Genomic DNA, 19416 nt, shown 5'->3' on the forward strand with positions numbered 1-19416 from the left:
GATACCATTTGGTAGTAATGTTAGAGTTAGAGAATGAGTAGGGGAAGAAGTGGGCTAAGTGGCAGCCGCCTGCCTCCACCCAGCAGGCAAGTCCCTCAGATTGATTTAAGCAACCTTAAGCCAATAACGCTCCTGGGCAGGTGGGATGGTGGGAGAAGCTGGGACCCATTTGCAGTCATGGCTATTGGGAATGGTGGGTAATATTGAGGCCAGTGCTACCCCTAGGCTAACTAGGCACTCACCTATGCTGGACTCAGCAGGGTGCACCAATCTATGAAAGAAGGGTCCTCCCTACCCTTGCTTCTAAAGTCACACTATGTTGATACATTAATTCGCTTGCCAGAGTTTGTTTTCACAATTGTCTTTGCAGGTATCCTTGCAGTGACATTTCCATGAAGGTGAGGTGGGGGAGATTGGGGGGGGGGGGTTGGGATGAGGGGAAGGAGATGACATGCTGTGTGCCCCCCATTGCAAAACCTGCTGAGAAGCAGACATTTAAATGTCTTTGCTCAGGCTGGCAGATACTCTCCTGTGAGCCTAGCAATGTGTTTACGGACAAACAATTTGCAAGAATTCAAACTGTAGCACCAGCATTTTCCAGGGATTGAAGGGGTAGTCCCGTCTTCCAGGCCCAGGCCACATCCAAGCCTGAGCCGAGAAGGTACACATGCATGGGCGTAATTTTAGGAGGGGGCGGGGGTGTTTGTCCCCCCCAACTTTCATGGCACACCCTTTTGTCCCCATTCATTTGGCTGGGCCCCTTTTCTTCAGATGTCATGTCCCCCCCAACATTTTCAGCAAAGTTACTCCACTGTACACATGCTGTCAACTAAAGGTTCAACAACCCAGCATTCCAGATAGCAACAAGGGAGGTCTGCTATTGTATTTTATTTCTCAGCCTGGCCATCCTTATAAATCTTAGAGACCGCAGTATACACCCTACCCTTATATTCGTTTTGGCTTTGCATATGTTTATATGCTTGCTCAGAGATATCCTACTTTCTGCCGCATGCAGAGGCTTGGGTTTGATTTGGTTGGTTGCCCAGTTCATCCCCCACTTCCTTTTTCTATAACATGTCCCCTCTGTAATACAAGTCTAAACTTCCAAGCCAGGTTACGAGGCGGAAGGAGAGTTGTGCAAGAGATGGGGGTCCAAGTAATGCACAGGGTGCCACTGCAAGAAGAGGGAAGAGAGTGTAGAAAGAAATGGTGTAAGGAAAGAAAGGGGAGCAGAAGGATGGTGAAAGCATAAGGGGCAGAGCAGGAGGTATGAGGAGAAGGAGAGAATGGTGTTGTGGACAAAAAAGGCTGCAGCGAAGAGAAAGTGAGCAAGGGTTTAGAAGTGGATTCGAAGGGAAGGATTTGCTGATGGGTACAGAATGTGGAGAGGGAAAGAGAAGATGGGTGGAGGATGAAAGGATGGACAAGGGACTGTGCAGGGGATGACCTTACAGATGATCGCCACAGAATGATGGGTTCCAGGAAGAAGGATAATAACTAGCTTCCTAGTGTCCCATATCCTTTCTGTGAGTGCCCACCAGGCCTGGCTTTTTAGCCAACATCAAGAACCCTGCATTTTCGGACATTTGGGCCTATAGTTTTTGAAAAATGAAACTACAACTCCCAGAATGGAAACTGCTATTTGCTGAAAAGCTATCAAAGACTGATGGTGTCACACACAACATAGAGGCACTTAGCAGCTGTATGAGGGGGGTAAAGGAAGTTCTGAAAGGAGAAAAATTGAAGGATTGGGGAGAGGAAGCGTTGGTTGGAGGAGGATAAAGAGGAGAGCAAAGGCTAGCTTGAGCACGCAGAGAAAAAGGGTGGTATGGTGGAATAGGAAAGTGCTTGTAGCAAGGCAGGAATGTAAGAGAAGGGCTGTTTGAAGATGGATGGGGCAGGTGCTGCATGTAGAATGGACAGGTTAGGACAGGTGTGAGTGCTACAATGCTGCTCTCCTTCGAGGTAATCTTGCTGCCCATGCTACATGTTTTTCAAAAAGTGAGAGGAACTTGTTCTGCTGCTGCCAATGCTACATAGTCTCCTGTTTCTGTTACGGGGGCCTGTATTTCTACTGTTCATTCTGTACCTGTAACATGTTTGACAGTAAGTTTAAGGGAAGCTTACATGGCTGATGAATTTACGCCATCTATTTAGGGCATGGGGTGATTTAACACTGCTGCAGACTCTGCTCTACTAATTCTGCGTATGCGAAGGAAGCCTGTGCTCCACCTCTTCTGCTTGTGAAGGAAGCTTGAACTGTGCCTGCCTTGCTGTGCGTTTTGTGTGCATGAGGGAAACATGCACTGCTACTATCTGTGTTGTACCTTTGTGTGTGAGAGAAGTGAAGACTGCAACTACATATGCTGCATTTTGAGTGAGTGAACCCTGAACTGCTAGTGCTGTATTTGGTTAGTGCGTTAAGGAATGCCACTATAAAGGCCTGATTTTAAGTCTGGCCGATTTTGTGTGTAGCACTCTCCAGGTTACAGAGCAGCCATTCCCATGAAGAAGGCGCCCTTGAAATGTTGAAATGTGGTGGTGTAGTCAGTAGCTGTTCGTTAGATAGTAGAGTTAATAGAAAACATATAATAGTGCGGCCAAAAGCTATCACCATGTGCGTACTTGTACCCATAAGTGACAACATACCTTACAGACATTATGGAATCGCGCAACACTTGCATTGTTATTTGTTTGATACAAATAGATATTTAAGATTCCTACAATATTGTCAGATAATTGGCTAAAACCTCCTGTTTAATGCAAACATGGCATCAAGGACGTTATGTAAATTGGCTCCATCTTTTAGCAAAGTCCAAGAAATCCTTACCAAAAATATACTGCTTTGCATGAAGGGTGTATTACCAGCGCTGCATGGCAAAACTGCCACAGCTTATCCTCTGCAGCAGAATGGAGTTGGTGTAGCCCTTTAAGGGAGTTACTAACACATTTGTGAGGGTAAGTAACCATCAACAACTCAAAGTGAGGAGTGACAAGGCAATCACCATTGTGATGGTTTCTACAATGTAACCATCAACAAGTAACCATCAACAACTCAAAGTGAGGAGTGACAAGGCAATCACCATTGTGATGGTTTCTACAATGTCCTGGACATAGTTAGCTGACCCAGGAGCATCAGTGCGGACAATCAGAATCACACACTGTTACTAGCGGTAAAAGGTGAATGCCTCCAATACCAGTCACCCACTGTGCACAGAAAGACTCTGCAATACTCAAAATTAGAACTTAGGTTGTCTGTAAGTGGCCTTGTGGTGGTAGCGTGCCTGATTTTAATTGCTTCCCTGATCTACAATCCCTACATCACGTGATGTTTACATAACGTTTACACAGCCAATACGTAGAACATTGATTTTTTTTTATTTCTGATGTGAGCGGGAAGGCCTCCCAAAAAAAAAAATCGGGCTGACACACATGGATATCTTTGCCAATTGCTGCAAGGACAGCCGCTGGCAGATTTCTAGCACTCGTCATCTGTGGCAACGGATGGATCAGCATCACCAAGAGGGGGCCTGGATAGCTTAAGGTGGGAGAGAGAGAGGGCATCGGACGCCTGCCACTTTGTGCTTTAGTGATTGGAAGGAAGAGGTGAACCTCATTTTGCCCCATGAGAGCTGCAATGATACAACAGACAGCGTCAATGTTGTTGGACATTAAACATAACTTTGCGTTTTGTGTTATTAAAAGTTACTGCACTCTTGGTAATGCAGTGCTAGTAAACAGGGGGTGGAGTTGATTTAGTTGCAAGATGATTGATCAATCCTGAAGGACACAGCTAGGAAGGTGGCTCAGCAGGCTGTGCGACTATTGCTAAAATATAATGTATTCTTCTTTATTTAAGTACATGCAGTTGTGAACAACTTTTAACACTGCCAGAGTAAAAAAGAATACATTTACTATACTATTTAAAATAGGATAAAAGGACCCTTAGAAAAGGAAAAGATTAAAAGAGAACAAACATTAATTACAAAGAATAAAACAAAGAAAAACATATGTAAAATACTAAACATAGCAATTTAAAGAGATTATTTCAACCATTCATTTCATCGACACAGGCATATTTAACTTCAGATAGTTCCCTTATTACAGCTACTTAGAGCCAATAGACACCTTATTTCCTCCAGCATGGGGTTTACCCTTAACCAAAGCTGATAAGCAGCAGAGACGACCACATACAACTCAGCCACAAAAAGTAGACTCCAGAATTGGTCGCTTTCATAGTCTAAAATTTACATACGCCTTGATGTAGTACTGACTCAGATTAGGACAACATGTTAAAATGTGTTTTACTGTTTCAATATGTGACAGAAACGTTCTTTAAATGGAATACCCAACCAGGCTGCCCGAACTCCAAAGTCTGGCAAGATATCCAGGCGCATTGATAGAACAAATCGTATCAATGCAGGAAAGCGCCACTTTATCAAGTACTGCCTCGGGGCATGAGAGAAACTCCCCTAGTGAGTAACATGTGCATATTTGCGCCTTCCTTCTAACTGTGCAATGGTCAATGATCTCTCATAATTAAATGTTTCCAACTTCTTGTTCACAGGAGCACGTTAAAGCTATGGGAATTGACCATGCTCTCCAATTCTCAAAATAAGACAATACAAGAGTATCCTTCTGCATGTACCACACTCGCATGTATTAGGGAGGCATGCCTTCTCCCATCAGACTTTATATCAACCTACATTTTAAAAGCAGCACCAACCCAGCAAGACATAAGAGACTGGAGGCCCAATTCCAGTCTTACCACCTCAACTGGTGTTGAGCCCGGTAGGCCCAACAGTGATCTCAAGATTTTTCCCTCCAATTTAGGCAGCCAACTTATTGCCCTCCTAAGGAAAATCTCCAAAGCATAAAGAATCCCAGGGACAATTGCAATCTTATAGGCAATCAGTTTTGCCTCCAGCGAATGCCCACCCCACTTGTCAATCACATTCTTTAAGACCAACCTCCTGTACCAAAACTTGGGCTTCATTGAATCAGGTGGAGGAAGGAAGAGGTAGCTTTTACCTCGATCACCAAATACCCGTAAGAATCAGTTTGTTCCACTTTTTTTGTCCCCAGTGTCCAATTGAATTTGTTTTTTTCATATTTATCCTTAGGCCTTTCTCCTCTGTATAAATTAATAGTGCATTTAGTGCATAAATAGAGAGTTGTAGGCCTATTGGTGTTCGGTCCAGGATAGCGATGTCGTCAGCATATGTAAGGGTGTTTACTGCTTCACCTACATATTGGGGAGGAAAATTGTGAGTAGCCAAAAATGCCCTATCCAGGTCAGACATGTACAGATTGTACATTAATGGAGCCAAGGCGCAGCCTTGCTTCACACCACATTTGTCTCAATGGGCGGCGTCAAAGCACCATCCAGAGACAATCAAACTTGCACCGTTGTTTTATTGTGGAGTTGTCTGATAAAATAAAGTAGTGAAGAGTCGATGCCCGACACCTTCAGCTTATCCCATAATTTAGATCGAATAACTGAATTGAATACTGAACTGAAATCTGCAAAGCAGAAATATAGAGGAGTTTCTGGGTACTTATAAGCATCTGAAACAAGATTCATAAGGACCCACAGGGCATGCTTTGTTCCAAATCCCTTTCTGAAATCAAAATGATGTTTAGCAATGAGGTGTTTCTCATCAGACCATTGGGTGAGCATATAATGTATTGCGAACTGCCTTTAAAACCTATGGCTCTTTTCCAAATTCCTCAGAAAATAAATTATTTTAAGAAAGTGTTGGTGGAAGAATCCGGCTCAAAACCACCTGGGAGAAATTGGACACATTTATTTACTTGAATATTTCTCCCCATTCAAGATGGGGCAGGCGTATGTCTGCCCCTGGAATTAAGCATATGAAATGGTAACCATGCAAGCTAGAGCTATCGTGATTAGCCTTTTGGGGCACTAGTGACAGTGTCAGGGTGTTGGGGGGACTATGGTGATTCCATCTGGGGCGCTATGGGTTTTGCGTCTGGTGGATGCTCTGTGGTTTGGTTCGGGCGGGGGCTATGGAGATTGGATCTTTAGCAGGATATAGGGGCTGGGACTGAGGTGGGATAACATGACTGAGTGTTTCATTGAGGACTATGGCTATTGGATCTAGTCATTAGGATTGTGTCTGTTGGGCTATGGTGGTAGGGTCAGCGGAACTATGGTGATTGGGTTTGGGAGTTGTGACAGGGGTTTTGCTGGTTAGGGGGATTGTGGCAGGGGGATATTGTGTTTGTGTCTGGCGGTTAGAGACTATGGTGGTCAGGTCTATATGAGTAATGGGATTGAGTCTGTACTGGGAAGGGCTAAGGTGGTTGGGGCTATGGTGTTTGAAGGCTATAGTGATTGGGTCTGAGGGCTATGGTGACAGGGTCTGCGAGTACAAGGGCTATGAGCACTGAGTCTGAGGATTGGTTTGATGTCTATGGGGATTAAGTCTGGGAGCGTATGGGGGGGGTGTCTGGGGGTGCTCTGTGATTTGGTCTGCAGGGCTGTGGTGATTGTGACTTCAGGAGCTGTGGTTATTGTGTCTTGGGGATGGGAGAAATGGTGACTCTGACTGGGTGGCCCTATTATAAGGCAGGGGGCCTTGCTAGAGCAATCAGGGGTCTTTATAGGGTGATGGTTATTCATTTTATTTATTTATTTATAACGTGTCGGCAGCTCACAGGCATCAGGACGCACCTGGAGTCTGGATGTGCCTTTGTAGAAGGTTCTGGACAGCGGCTAGAATGCTGGTGTCTGGATGGCGACTAGGACGTTTTGGCCTGGATGGGAGCATATAGAAAGACAGTGTGGGTTGGGTACTGAAGTGTTATTGGGTCTGACAGAGGCTATGAGGATTTATTCTGGGATATGGTGATTTGGTCTGGTGGCTGGGGGGGGATTTATGGGAATTTAGTCGACTGGACTATTCCGATTTGGTCTGGAGACTACAGAGATTGGGTTTTGGAGTACTATACTAAAGGCATCTGGGGGCTACATTGAAAGGGTCTGGTAGTTGGGTGAGCTATGTGTGTTTGGTCTGTGGTTGTGAGAATTGGGTCAGCGGTTGGTGGATTGAGTTGGGGTCTACTAAGAGTGGATCTAGGGTGAGTTATGGGAATTGTGTCTGGCGCCTACTTTGATTGCGTCTGGTGGGCAGTGGTCATTGGCACTGCTGTGGGTTATAGGGATTGAGTATGGTTGGGAGAGATAAGGTGGTTGGGTGATAAGGGGATTGGGTGTCAGGGTTTGATGCTTTGGGTCTATGGGCATTGAGTTAGGTCTATGGGGATTAGGTTTGGGATGTTATGTTTTTTTTTAAAATAAACTTTTATTGCATTTTGGATTGACAAAAGAAACAAAAGATACACATTAAAACAAAGAACATATCCCCCCCAACAACGCCTGGAACCCTCCCAAACTCATCCCCTCCTACCCCAGCCCCACCTTCTCTTTGCAAGCCCTCGACATCCGGTATACCCTCTACCGTCCCAACCCCATCTCTATGCCTTCAGCCATTTCCATCGGTTCTTTACAATTCTTCATTGCGCTGCAACCATACTCCTGACACCTTGTTTTTCTGTGTGCTACCCCATCTCTTATAGAATAATTTCTTAAATCGCATAGATCTATCCATCCAGTCCTTCCAAGTGTCGGTTAGGCATGGTATCACAAGTATGACACAATGGGTACAATTTGTAAAACCTGTATTGAAATGGTTGGGGTTGGAGAAACTCCTAGTCTGCCCTATTACTAAAATGGGAGTAGTCTCGACCATCAAATAATAAATAACTTTCTAGTGAAGTCTGTCAAATCAAAATGGCCTATGCTAACAAAACCTAATGCCTGCCCTATATCTTGTACAAAGAACTGAATAAAGGAGACATGTATGCAAAAGGATAAATCAATGTTCAAATCAATAAATGTAGTTGAACCAGCTCTCCTCCCCACGTTAGACCTCACAGGGTAAGGCTGTCCCTGTAGGCAGGATGACACACTCTAGATCAGCTTCCAACACAAATACAGTTCCGGAACGTGGATCGAGGCCCGTCTGGCCTTCCACGTTTACGATTCTTTTCTCGACTTCCAAAAATAATGTTTCAGCCAAAAAGTTCACAAAAGTCCCCCTCTGTCTGGGTCAGACCTTTCACCACAAAGTTCTCATGGGTCCCCCTCTGCCGGGCTTAGACCTCTCATGATAAAGTTCAACACAAACTTACAAGGGGGGTTCCCTTTCCCAAGCTTACTTCACTTCAGGTATCCCTCTGTTGGGCTTGGACCACTTTCGGGTTTGTTGAAGGCTTTCGAATGTGCATGGTTTACTTTTCAGACCACTGCAGGACCACTTTGACTCAAAATGTATAGTTTTCACTTTTGCTGTACATTCGCTTTCTCGCTTCGAACAATTTACCTTTTACTGAGACTTTCGAGTGGGCTACTTTCTTTCGCTCGACCACTCCGTTACTTAGAATCGCTGAACTCGCAGCAGCCTTTTACTTCAAAGTTCATTCACAGGTCTGCCTTTCCTCGTGTCTCATTTACATGCGTGAAGCCTTCACTTGTGATAAGTTGCTATTGCTATTGCTATTTCAAACTTTACCACACACCGGTCTTTCAGGTTGTTTGCCAACTCACCGGCTGTGTGCGTTTCTTCTTTGCTTTACTATTTCCAATTCTTGAGTCAAGGTTAGTACCACAGGCTTGGCCTCGCCTCTCCAACTCTGCCGTTCACCCAGGAGAGTCGCTAGGCTTCCTTGAAACACAAAGCAGTTTTCACTTGTGGGATCTGGCCTTGTCCACATGTCTCTCGTGGACTGTGGGAGGCAACGACCTCCAGTAGAGAACTCAGGGGTTTTCCGACCCACTGCTCTCGCCCCTTTCTCCCGGAAGCCCTGCTCATTCTCGTGTTCCACCTTGCTCAGAGTGTGTCTTTGGGTTCTGCCTTTTATTCTTGTGAGGAGAGCTAATTGGTATCAGGTGTGTGCACTTAGAATGATGTGTGAAAGTTAATGTTGTTACTCTCAGTCACCCTCTTCCTCTGCCCAGTGTTTGTGTAAAAAGGTTAGGGGGAAGTTAGGACCTCGGAGCATCCTAAAACAAAGGATGGGTTGGATAAACAAAATATGGTGGAATAATGCGTCTTGCCATCGGCTGTCTCATCCCCACTGGCCAAAGACCCCTGACCCATGTGATCCTCCCGCACTGGTACACCCCCAGGGTCTGGATCCAAAGGCAAATGCCATGCCCTAGCCCCCTGAGAGAGAGATCCCCGGGGCCTAGCGAGTGAGACACCCTCTGGTTTCTCACACAGGTTTGTAGAGCGGGGCCCTCCTCTCCTCCCCACCCCATTTCAATTACCCTTTTAGCCTGTGCCAGAGTCATTCCCACCAGATACCTCTCCTGTGCCGAAAGCATGGAGTCCCCCCAGATGGCCACTAGACACAGTGCTGGCTCTAAGGTCAGCTCTTCCTCTACCAGTGCATACATCACCAACAACACATCCCCCAAGAACTGATATACTTTAGGATAGAATATCTGTGAAAGATAGTGAGCTAAAGACTCTGGGTAAGTCTCTCGTAACCAGGACTAATGTCTGGTGGAGGGACCTCCAGGAACCCCCTTGTTAATTTGCATATTTAAGAATTTTGGGTCTCAGGCTAAGTTACTAGGGGAATCCAGACGTGGACCCCTTGCTAACTATTCTTGGAGAGGCACAGCTCCACCCTACTGATGAGGTCCAACCAGACCGAAACACGTGTCTGGGGTTGCTGTTGGTACACTTGTTCTGCTGTTGGTACTCTTGTTCAGAGGAGAATTGCCTAGCATTTCGGTGCTGGACTGCCCCAGGGCAGGACAAAGACTGATATGTTTTGGATATTTCTCCTCCGTGAAAGATAGTGAGCTAAAGACTCTGGGTAAGTCTCTCATAACCAGGACTAATGTCTGGCAGAGGGACTCCCAGGTCCCCCCCTTGTTAATTTGCATACTTTAGGACACAGCCAGACCATGTGGCAAAACATTCCCATCTCTATCTTGTGTTTGGGGCACCTGTCGGTCCCTCTCCTTCCCATCCTGTGTAAGACCTGTGGGGTGTAGTATATCCTATGCAGGATCTTGAAGTGACTGGCCCTGAGCCATGAATCAATGGCTTTCCCATTAGTAACTCCCAGGGCGCTCTCCCAATCCCCCTTTAGGGGACCCAAGACTGCCTCCCACCTTTCCCTCAACCTTGTCACGGGCTTAGTCGTAGTGCTGCCACCCATCTATACGCCAGGGAGATTGGCTTGGTGTTCAATTTCTCTGTAGCAACCAGTCTCAGTAAGGGAGTCCCTGGGAAGCTCCAGCTGTTCCCTAAATCGTGGGCCAATAACATGACACAGTGGAACATAATGGAATAGCGTGATAGAAGGTATCCCATGCAACTCTCTCAAGTCCTGAAATGGTTTTATGGTCTCTGCCTTCAACACATCCCCTACTGTGTGTATCCCTTTGTCAGTCCAGCCTTGTTGCCCCCAAACTGCCTTGAGCTCGGCAAGTAGCGGTTTCCCCATAAGGGTTGCTCTCCCTGTTTTTCCCCACAGGATATACCAGACCTTCTCCATCAGCTTCCCCATCTGAGGGAATTCCCCAGGGGCATCTCCTTTCATAGAGGTCCAGGTTGATCCGCCCCATTCCCAATTTCCCAAGGCTAGTGGCAGGATGTTCCCCCCAGGATAAAACAATCATTCGCTGCCACAAACCGAGTAGCCCAAAAATGTTTCCTGAGGTTCAGCAGAATCAGCCCACTTTCCCAAGTAGAGTTAATTAACATTTCCAGAGTTATCTGTAGGGCGGATGACCCCTACAGTAATTTCTTAAGACCTCTGTCTAGTTTGTTGAAGTCTGCCTGCAGAATCTCAAATGGCTTGGCTTGCATAATATACAGGAACCTGTCAAAGGCCTTCATCTTGAAAAGAGCCTCCTTGCCCAGAAGGGTCATCACAAAATATGCCCATCTCTCCACATCCTGAAGAAAAACAGTGTGCTAGTTAAGCCTGAAAAACTCCTTCCTGTTTCCTGTGATCTTGACCCTAGGTATTGGAATAGCTCACTGGTAGGGACAATCCCCCCACAGGGCATGTTTGTCACTTTCTACTGTAAGTACATAGTAAACAGACTTCTCAACTCACCCGCAGGAGCCAAATACCCAGAGCAACTCCCCTGCTCCGAGTATGGAGGTCTCAGGGCAACTCGCATACAACACGATATCATCCGTGAATAGGTATACTTTATACACATGTCCCCCTGGCTACTCTAGGCCTGTGAACATACTACCCTCTCTCACTGCCTCTGCCAAAGGCTCTCTCAAGAGAGTGAATAAAAGTGGGGTGAGAGGACATCCCTGCCTTGTCCCCTGTTACGGAGGAAAAGGGCCGGAAAGACACCAGTTTACTTTTACTCTCGCAACCGGGGCTTCATAAAGCAACTTTACCCATCCAATAAACATCCTCCCCTGTAACCTCTCCGTCAATGTGATCACCCCCAACAGCCGCCGCAGATCTCCCTGCCATTAAATCATTCTGATCCCTGTGGACCAAATGAGGCAGGACCATGATCAACCTATTGACCAGAGCCTTTGTCAAAATCTTGACTTCCCCAATGAGAAGGGATATGGTTTATACGATTCACAGGACTCCTTAGCCTTCCCCTTCTTGAGAATTTCTGTAATAACCGATTCAGGTAGGTCTGGGGGTAGACAACCAGCCTCCCTGCTACTCTGAAACAAAGCCAGCATGTGGCTATGTATTCCACCCCCCCAGAAGTTTCCAGAGTTCCGGAGGGAGACCATTAGGTCCCAAAGTCTTCCCGGTTTACAACTGTTGTGTACTCCAGGCGATATCAGATAAAGTGAGGTCCGCCTCCAAAGCTTCCCTTTGCTCTTCTGACAGACTCTTTAGGGAAAGGGCTTCCACATACGCCCTCATCTCAGTCACACCCCTTCCCAGCACTGCAGTGTATAGTTTTGGATCGAATTCTACAAACTTATTTGCAAAATCCTGATCCTCCGCCCAGAGGATCCCTGTGGCGTCCCACACACATGTGATCCATCTATCCCCTATCTCCTGCCTAGTCATCCAGGTCTACAGTCTTCCATTCTTGTCCCCCTGTTGATTCACCGTCCCCTTAAACAGTGAAATCATGTATTTTGCTTTCTCAAGTGATAGTACACTATGCTTATCTAGGGCAGCGTTAGATCCATGTTGTCCTCTAAACACCTTTCTTCTAACTCTCTCACCCTGGCCTCTGCCTCACTCAAGTCATGGAGCTTTTCCCTTGCTCTCTTTTTCACCACCATCACTGATGTTAAGAGCGGGTTGTAAAACTGCTATGGGGCTGGGCCAGTGGTAACAGATATCCTTAAAAAACCAGCAACAGTTGGGGAAATGTAATCCAAAATGTGGACACAGAATTGGCAAGAATGTAGGTCTTGTCTAATCTAGAGAGTAATCGTTCCAGAGTGCCAATATTTCTACTGGGAATCTCTAGGGAAGGCAATATGCATGCGTTGTTTGTCTTGAGATCAGAAGAGGTAAGATGCTGGGTGCATTCCTTCCTGTCAGACTGTGAGAAGCGAAAGAATATAAATCAATTCAGAAGCATCAAAGAGATTTTATTACAACTTTGAAGTTCGAGGAAGGTTGTCATTTGCCCCAGAGAATAACCGTGGATGGGTGGTGCTGGAATTATTATTCCAGGATAATGAATTAATCGTATCCTTAAAAACAGACGTGTAGCTAGTGTTTTATTAACAATGCAATTCAGGCTTGAGACCGAGACATGCTGAAAAGAAATAAAAACGCAGGACATATTTTAAAGCAGCCTCTCTAAATGGGATGCTTTCAACCTTTAGGAATACGCCAATCTTTTCAAGCTTTGTAGCTAGAGAAATAACGAAGATATGACAGTGAAATGAGGACTTTTACAATATGCTAGTTGTCTAATAATTCCTCAGTATTTTAATGTGTACAAACATTTGATGAGTCAATGTCTGTATATCCTAGTAGCATTTAATTTGCATGCCAGAAAACAACCCACTTTGAAAAGTCAAATTCTTTGAGTAGGACTCATTGGGGGATACGTCAGCTAAACTAATCAAAAGAAAAGAAACACACAAGAGACTTGCGCCAGACGTACAATGTAGAACGTTAGACCTCACAATAGGGCACTTTGTCAAGTACACATTCTGAGCTCCAAGGTCCCTTCCCCTCTCATACAAGTTTTGGTATTTGGTCCCAGACTGTTCACACCACAATAACCTGTATACATCACTTCAGGTTTGAAATATTCCTACTAAAATAGATGTTCCCTGTAAAACATGCAGCTGTTCCTGTTAACTGGGTATGCACAGTAGAAAATGTCAAGAAAGAGATCAGAAAAATGCTTACAAACAAAAATAAAACATATGCCATAACATTACAGAAATGGATGAATATTACATTTCTTTTAAAAAGGTGTCCATCTCCTTTAAGGAAACTGTGATTTGGGGCGAACAAAACATGACTTTACCCTGATACGGGTGGCTGCATTGGACTGAATCTGAATAGTGTTTATAGCAGTGTAATTTCATAAATGAACGTATGACTGATGTTTCCTTGTACATATAACATGCTCACATTTATAAATTATACCAGTGCTCCCATTCTGTATACACTTCAAATATGTGTAATGTTTTCAATTAGAAAAGTGGCAACATATCTAAAAGTGAGAAAATCCAAATCAGTGTTGGGGTTGCCTTTGAGTGGCATGCAATTGTATAAAGAAAATTACACAAATAAAGATCCATGGTAGAGAATATAAATGATGGAACTCAAACTATCAAGACACACTTTGCCAATCAATAACTGCATTTTGATATTGATTTATTGATTGGTAATTTAAGAAACCCTGCCACAATCCACTGAGTTTCTGAGTGCCACATAATCCAAAATCGTGTGCACTCGTAGGAGACAATCTATGGACAGTAGGCACTCTATAAAATGACACTCCATTACCTGGAATTCTCTCATAACAGGCACTTGTCATTGGTGGTAATAGTAGGTTTGTGGTTAATACAATGCTGGATTACAGAGTTTTCACTAATGCACTAAATTCAAACTGTTCACTACTGCTTCTTTTACTAGACTGAACGAAACCTTATTTGTAGTAAAGTTGCCTGCTCTTTTAGAAAAATATAGGTGACAGAAGTTTAAAATGTAAACTGGTACAACTGTTTTTTAAAATTTCAGAATAAGACGAGTTCCTACATTAGTTATGTCTTGGGGGGAGAGGGGGGGCATGAAGACCAATTTTGTGCTAAACCGTCTGACCCAACTACCATACATTTGCTGTTTTAGACTCACCAACAAGTGAAACTCTTGGCACCTGTCTAAAGCAGAATATTTTTTTTATTATTTTTTTTTTATTGTTGTTTTGGCTACAGAAAAATAAATGTTTCCAACCTTTCAACATTTACATTTTACATTTTACAAATTCTGAAAATTTACAAAGGTATTATTCACATTTCCTTTAAAAAACACATAAATTAGCATAGATACGTATTTCCCTGCATACAATAAAAATTAATTGTTAATTCATATAACATCCATCAAACCCAAAAATTCAAAACACATTCTGTAAACATAGGTATAATTATGATGCAGCAAAGAACTGTCTGTGCAAGCGACCCTGGTAAAGCTTTCTATAGTTTTAGAGCTTTTAAATAGTTATTGCATAATGCACTGATTTTTTGTCCGCATGGAAAAATGTACGCCATAATTGCTCATGCATAACATTGGTGTAACCTTGGAAAAAGGCTTAAATAGTTTACATCTTAGTGCTAATAAATGCACACAGTCAACCAATAAATGCCGCAGAGTCTCTGGTTCAATTTGGCAGAATCGACAATTGATTTTCTTTTTCGGCAGCATATTACGTTTACATAAAAGATCTGCCGTTGGGCATAGATGAAGTCAGAAGCACAAAAACGCCAAGCGATGCTGAGAGTTAGGTGATATTATCAAGTATCGGGCTGTTTGATCATATTATTTTAATTCAAATGGATTTTCTTGACATTTTTTATAACGTTTGTATTGAACATATGTTAGATTCCAATCATGTTGCCACATTTTTTCCTTGGCTTTACGGGGATTGTTGATCAACAATTGCATAGATATATCAACATCGCTAAGCAATTTGAGCGCTCTAAGCCTCCATGTTCTTATAAACTCATTGTTCATTTCCTCTGCAACATACACTACCATCAGATGAGCTAGACCATTTTGCAACTCACCCATTATGAGTTTACGATATAAAGAGCACCATAGCCATTTGTATCTGCCATGCAAGGATATTAATCCTAACTCATAGGGAATCAATGGCAATGGCTCGGAGTTAGGTAACTGTAACATTTTTCTCCAGTAGGCTCCTTCAATTCTAGCCCAATAAATGTAGGGATGCCACTTTTTAGTTTCTGTCCCATATAACAGCTCAGGTGTCATTTTCTGTTTGTAATATGCCAGCAAGGGATGTATCGAGAATGTACAGAATTTCGCCCTGATGATTCTGGCTTGCGATATGGCATTATGTAATTTGGTCTGCTTGACTTCCTCATAAGGTAGATCAGTGGGATGGTTGGTTATTATAATTCCCAAGTATGAATATCTTGTGACCACACTCAAGGTGCTGTTTTGTAGGACCCACGAGTATGTGCGACATCTCTGCTTGGGATTTCCAAATTGGATGATTTGTGTTTTGGTCGCATTGATAGATATTCAGTTGGATTGCGCATATCCGTCGAGTGCTTTCAACATGATTTTGAGGCCCTGAGGTGTCTTCGATAGGAGCACCATATCATCAGCATATAAAAGCCAATTTATGGGGGTTCCCTTAAGTCTTGGTGCATCTGTATTCAGACCCTTAAAGGAATAACCTATGTCCGAGATGAAAAAATTGAAAACTGCGGACGCTAGGAGGCACCTCTGCTTCAAGCCCAGGTCTGTTTTAATGTCATTGGAAAATAAGCCGTCTCTACGGAGGCGGACTTGGATGCTTGTCTCGGAATGGAACTGAATTAGCCACTGCAAAATAGACCAGTGGCAGCCCTTATCCAAAAGTGTCTTGAGTAGCAACTCTCGTGGTACGCCATCTAACGCAGTTCGGAAGTCAATAAAGGCCACAAAAATAGGCTGTCCTTGTTGTTTATGAACATCTATGGGGGAATTTAGGGTAATCAGATTTATTGATGTTCCGAGGCCTGCTAAAAACCCGGTTTGAAAATCATCCCTGAGCTGTCATGTGGTCAGCCACATATTAAATGCAGCTAGTAGCATGCGTGCAAAGATTTTTCCAGGACAGTCCAAAAGGGCGATAGGTCGATACGATCTTGGATCAGACCTCGGACCGTTTTTATATGCTGGAACTATTATGGACTTTTTCCAAGAACTAGGTATCTTACCAGTCTGCAGTGTGTGTTTAAAGATGTTATATAAAATGGCTGCCAATCTTATTGGATTCTGCCTTATTGCCAAATTATGTAATCTGTCTGGCCCAGCTGCACGAGATCTGCGAATAGGAGATAAAGAGAGCCACTGAGGCTTAACAATTAAGATAAATAGCCTTATTAGAAGGAGATTACAAAAGGAGTGTGGGAGCCCCTCTAATGAGAACGAACATGGGTCCAATACCCTGTTCTATGGAATTTCTTCCACTCTACCAGCCAGCAACCCCAGACACGTTTTTTGGCCCGACGAAGCTGAAACTTGTGTCTGGGGTTAGTGTTGATGCTCTTATTCAGATGAGATTTGCCTAGCATTTCGGTGCTGGACTGCCCTTGTGGTTGGGACAAAGAGTGATATGCAAATGGATATTTCTCCTCTGTGAAGGGTGCAGTAAGCTAAAACGTGGTTGTAGACCATCCTGAGTGGAAGAAATTCAATAGAACAGGGTATTTGACTAATGTTTGTTCTCAATAGAGGGGCTCCCACACTCCTTTGTAACTCATTAGGAGGGAAGTTGACATCTTAAAGCATTAATCACCCTAATGAACTCAACAATCGTCTTCTTTACTTTATAAAGAAAAAAGACAATGAATTACTTTTGTGCCCCTTCCCCAAATGGAAATACATAAGTGATTGTCAGACGGCACCAAAGATGTAATGGATTTGCGCCAAATATCACATGTATATGCTAAATACTTCTTTGCCTGAGCAGTGGCAGTAACACAGCATTTATGTGAAGACTCTGACCGAGCATTGGGATATTAATAGAATCAGCACGCAATACTTTCTGTAACAACGAGCGGAACCCAAACAGTATCGAACAAGATGAAAACACTTTAAATGCATGGCTCAAGGAAATAACTATAAATAGCGATTATCTTGCAAAACAGGAATCCCTTTACAGTATTAAACTGCATAAATTAGATCGTGCGAGAACAGTCATATTTCCAACTGACTTTGGTCTTTATTTCAAGCGGCTCCATCTACAAACAGCAAATCATGTAAATGTAAGTCCTATTGTACAAAACCGTGTTAGATGATCAAATGATCTGACTGATCACCAGATGGTTAATATGTTCAAGTGACTATTGTGTATAGTATATCACATTAATTTAAGAATTGTGGTGTTAATAGTGTGCCCTGATGAGGACCCAGAGGGTCGAAACACGTGTTGGCATATCTGTATTTAGCATATCTGTATTTGACAACACTTGGGTATTTTGTATCTGACAAAGGTACCTATTCATGTGATTAACCCATGAACCCTCACATGTGATTAGCTTGGTCAAGTGCACCCACAGAGTACATAGTACGATTTTCAGTTCTTGTTCAATTTGCGATCAGTGCCTTTAGAAACGACAAATTGTGTGACTCTTTTGCCAATAATGAATTTGTTACCTTACTGTTTGTACGATATGGTGTTATTAACCCACATAGCATGATTTAAATACCTTGAGTCTCTGCCAAAATTGGGACAAGTCAATATATGACTAATATCTTCTCCTTCTTTTCAATAAAAATGTTTGCACTGCGCTCTGACAAATAAAATGGTAAGTTTACATTATTCTTTAACTCGCAAAGAGGAGTGTAGAGCGTGGAAGAGGAGAATACTTTTAATAACAGGCTCTTTAGAGGTGGGTTGGGGAAACCCATCAATTCTACCTGTACCGTAGCCACACTCAACTTTTCCTAATCATATCCCATAGTAACACATCAAGATTGGGAAACATTGAAGCTCTTAGCGCACCTTTAACCTGGCACCCCAATACAACATTGACCTATATGCTAAACACTATAGACTTCAGAAAGCCAATAGTAGCATGGGATTAATTTCTGGTATGCTCACCTGTGTCTCCCCAACCAGATATAAAGCATGCCTGCTTTGCAAGGGACGTTTCCTTCTTCTGAGGGAGACATATGGGCAGGACATGATGAGTGAAGAGTAGGCATTGACCATTTATGCTTTTCATCTTGATCAATGCAATGTCGTTGTCATTGCTTTTTGATCTATAATTTCGATGAAGGACAATTCTCTCAACTGCCAGCTCTCGTTCAAATTCATCCTCCACGCCTGTGTGGTAATCACCCACTCTTATTGCATAATGGTGTGCATTTACGCCAAACCTGTGAACACAAAAAGGACATACAGATGGATCAATTAGGTAACTGGTGAAGAGGCAGCGTGATGATAATCCATTGTTATAGGACTTCAAAAAATATCCCTTTCTTGTTTATTGCAATTATAAAAGACATACCAAATGAACATATATTTCAACATGCAGATAAGAAAATAAGACACTTGTCTATAAACTGGTATACTGTGGTAACTACCAGCATTTTTACCTACAGACATATATCAGGTCCTCCCCATAGTTAGTGTCAAAAGTACTTGTGCTGATGATAGTTTTTAGATTTGGCTATTAGGTGGACATTTAGTGCCATTTATAAGACAAAACTATTGAAATGATGCACAGATTAAGGCAGGTGGTTTACTCAAGACCAGCTTGTTCTTGTTATGGTCCCCACAACGCAGAGGGCCTTGCAGGACAAATGGATAGGACCCTTCAAGGTTGTGGGTAAACTTGGAGAGGTGAACTATCTAGTGGACTTAGGCAACCCTAAGGAGGCTCCCAGAGTCTTTCACACCAATCGTTTCAAGGCTTATGTCTCTAGACCTGACATAGGAGCTCTGCTTCTAGCTTTAGCTCAGGAGGAGGAGGAGGAGAGTGAACCTCTGCCTGACCTCCTCAGAGGCTTACCTTTAGATGAGCAAGTGGAAGGAGTTAATCTCTCTTCCAGTCTCACATCTGACCAGCATGATGAGTGCAAGTTACTGTTAAATCAGTTTGCCTCCCTGTTCTCACTTTCACCAGGCTTGACCCCTTGGGGCCAGCATAACATACA

The 19416-nt window shown here is 43.5% G+C and overlaps 1 protein-coding gene across 2 annotated transcripts in view; it reads right to left on the reverse strand.

Moving 5' to 3' along the window:
• The window catches only part of LOC138472476 (neurotrypsin-like), a 1741737-nt gene that overhangs the window by 299866 nt on the left and 1422455 nt on the right, over window positions 1-19416 (reverse strand). For both annotated transcript variants that reach the window (XM_069610681.1, XM_069610682.1), the window contains exon 14: window positions 18359-18636. In XM_069610681.1, coding sequence (XP_069466782.1) covers window positions 18359-18636 — 278 coding nt within the window. The remainder of the gene's footprint in view (window positions 1-18358; window positions 18637-19416) is intronic.

The sequence above is a fragment of the Ambystoma mexicanum genome, chromosome 8 (assembly GCF_040938575.1).
Source record: "Ambystoma mexicanum isolate Mex_15411 chromosome 8, UKY_AmexF1_1, whole genome shotgun sequence".
Classification (NCBI taxonomy): domain Eukaryota; kingdom Metazoa; phylum Chordata; class Amphibia; order Caudata; family Ambystomatidae; genus Ambystoma; species Ambystoma mexicanum.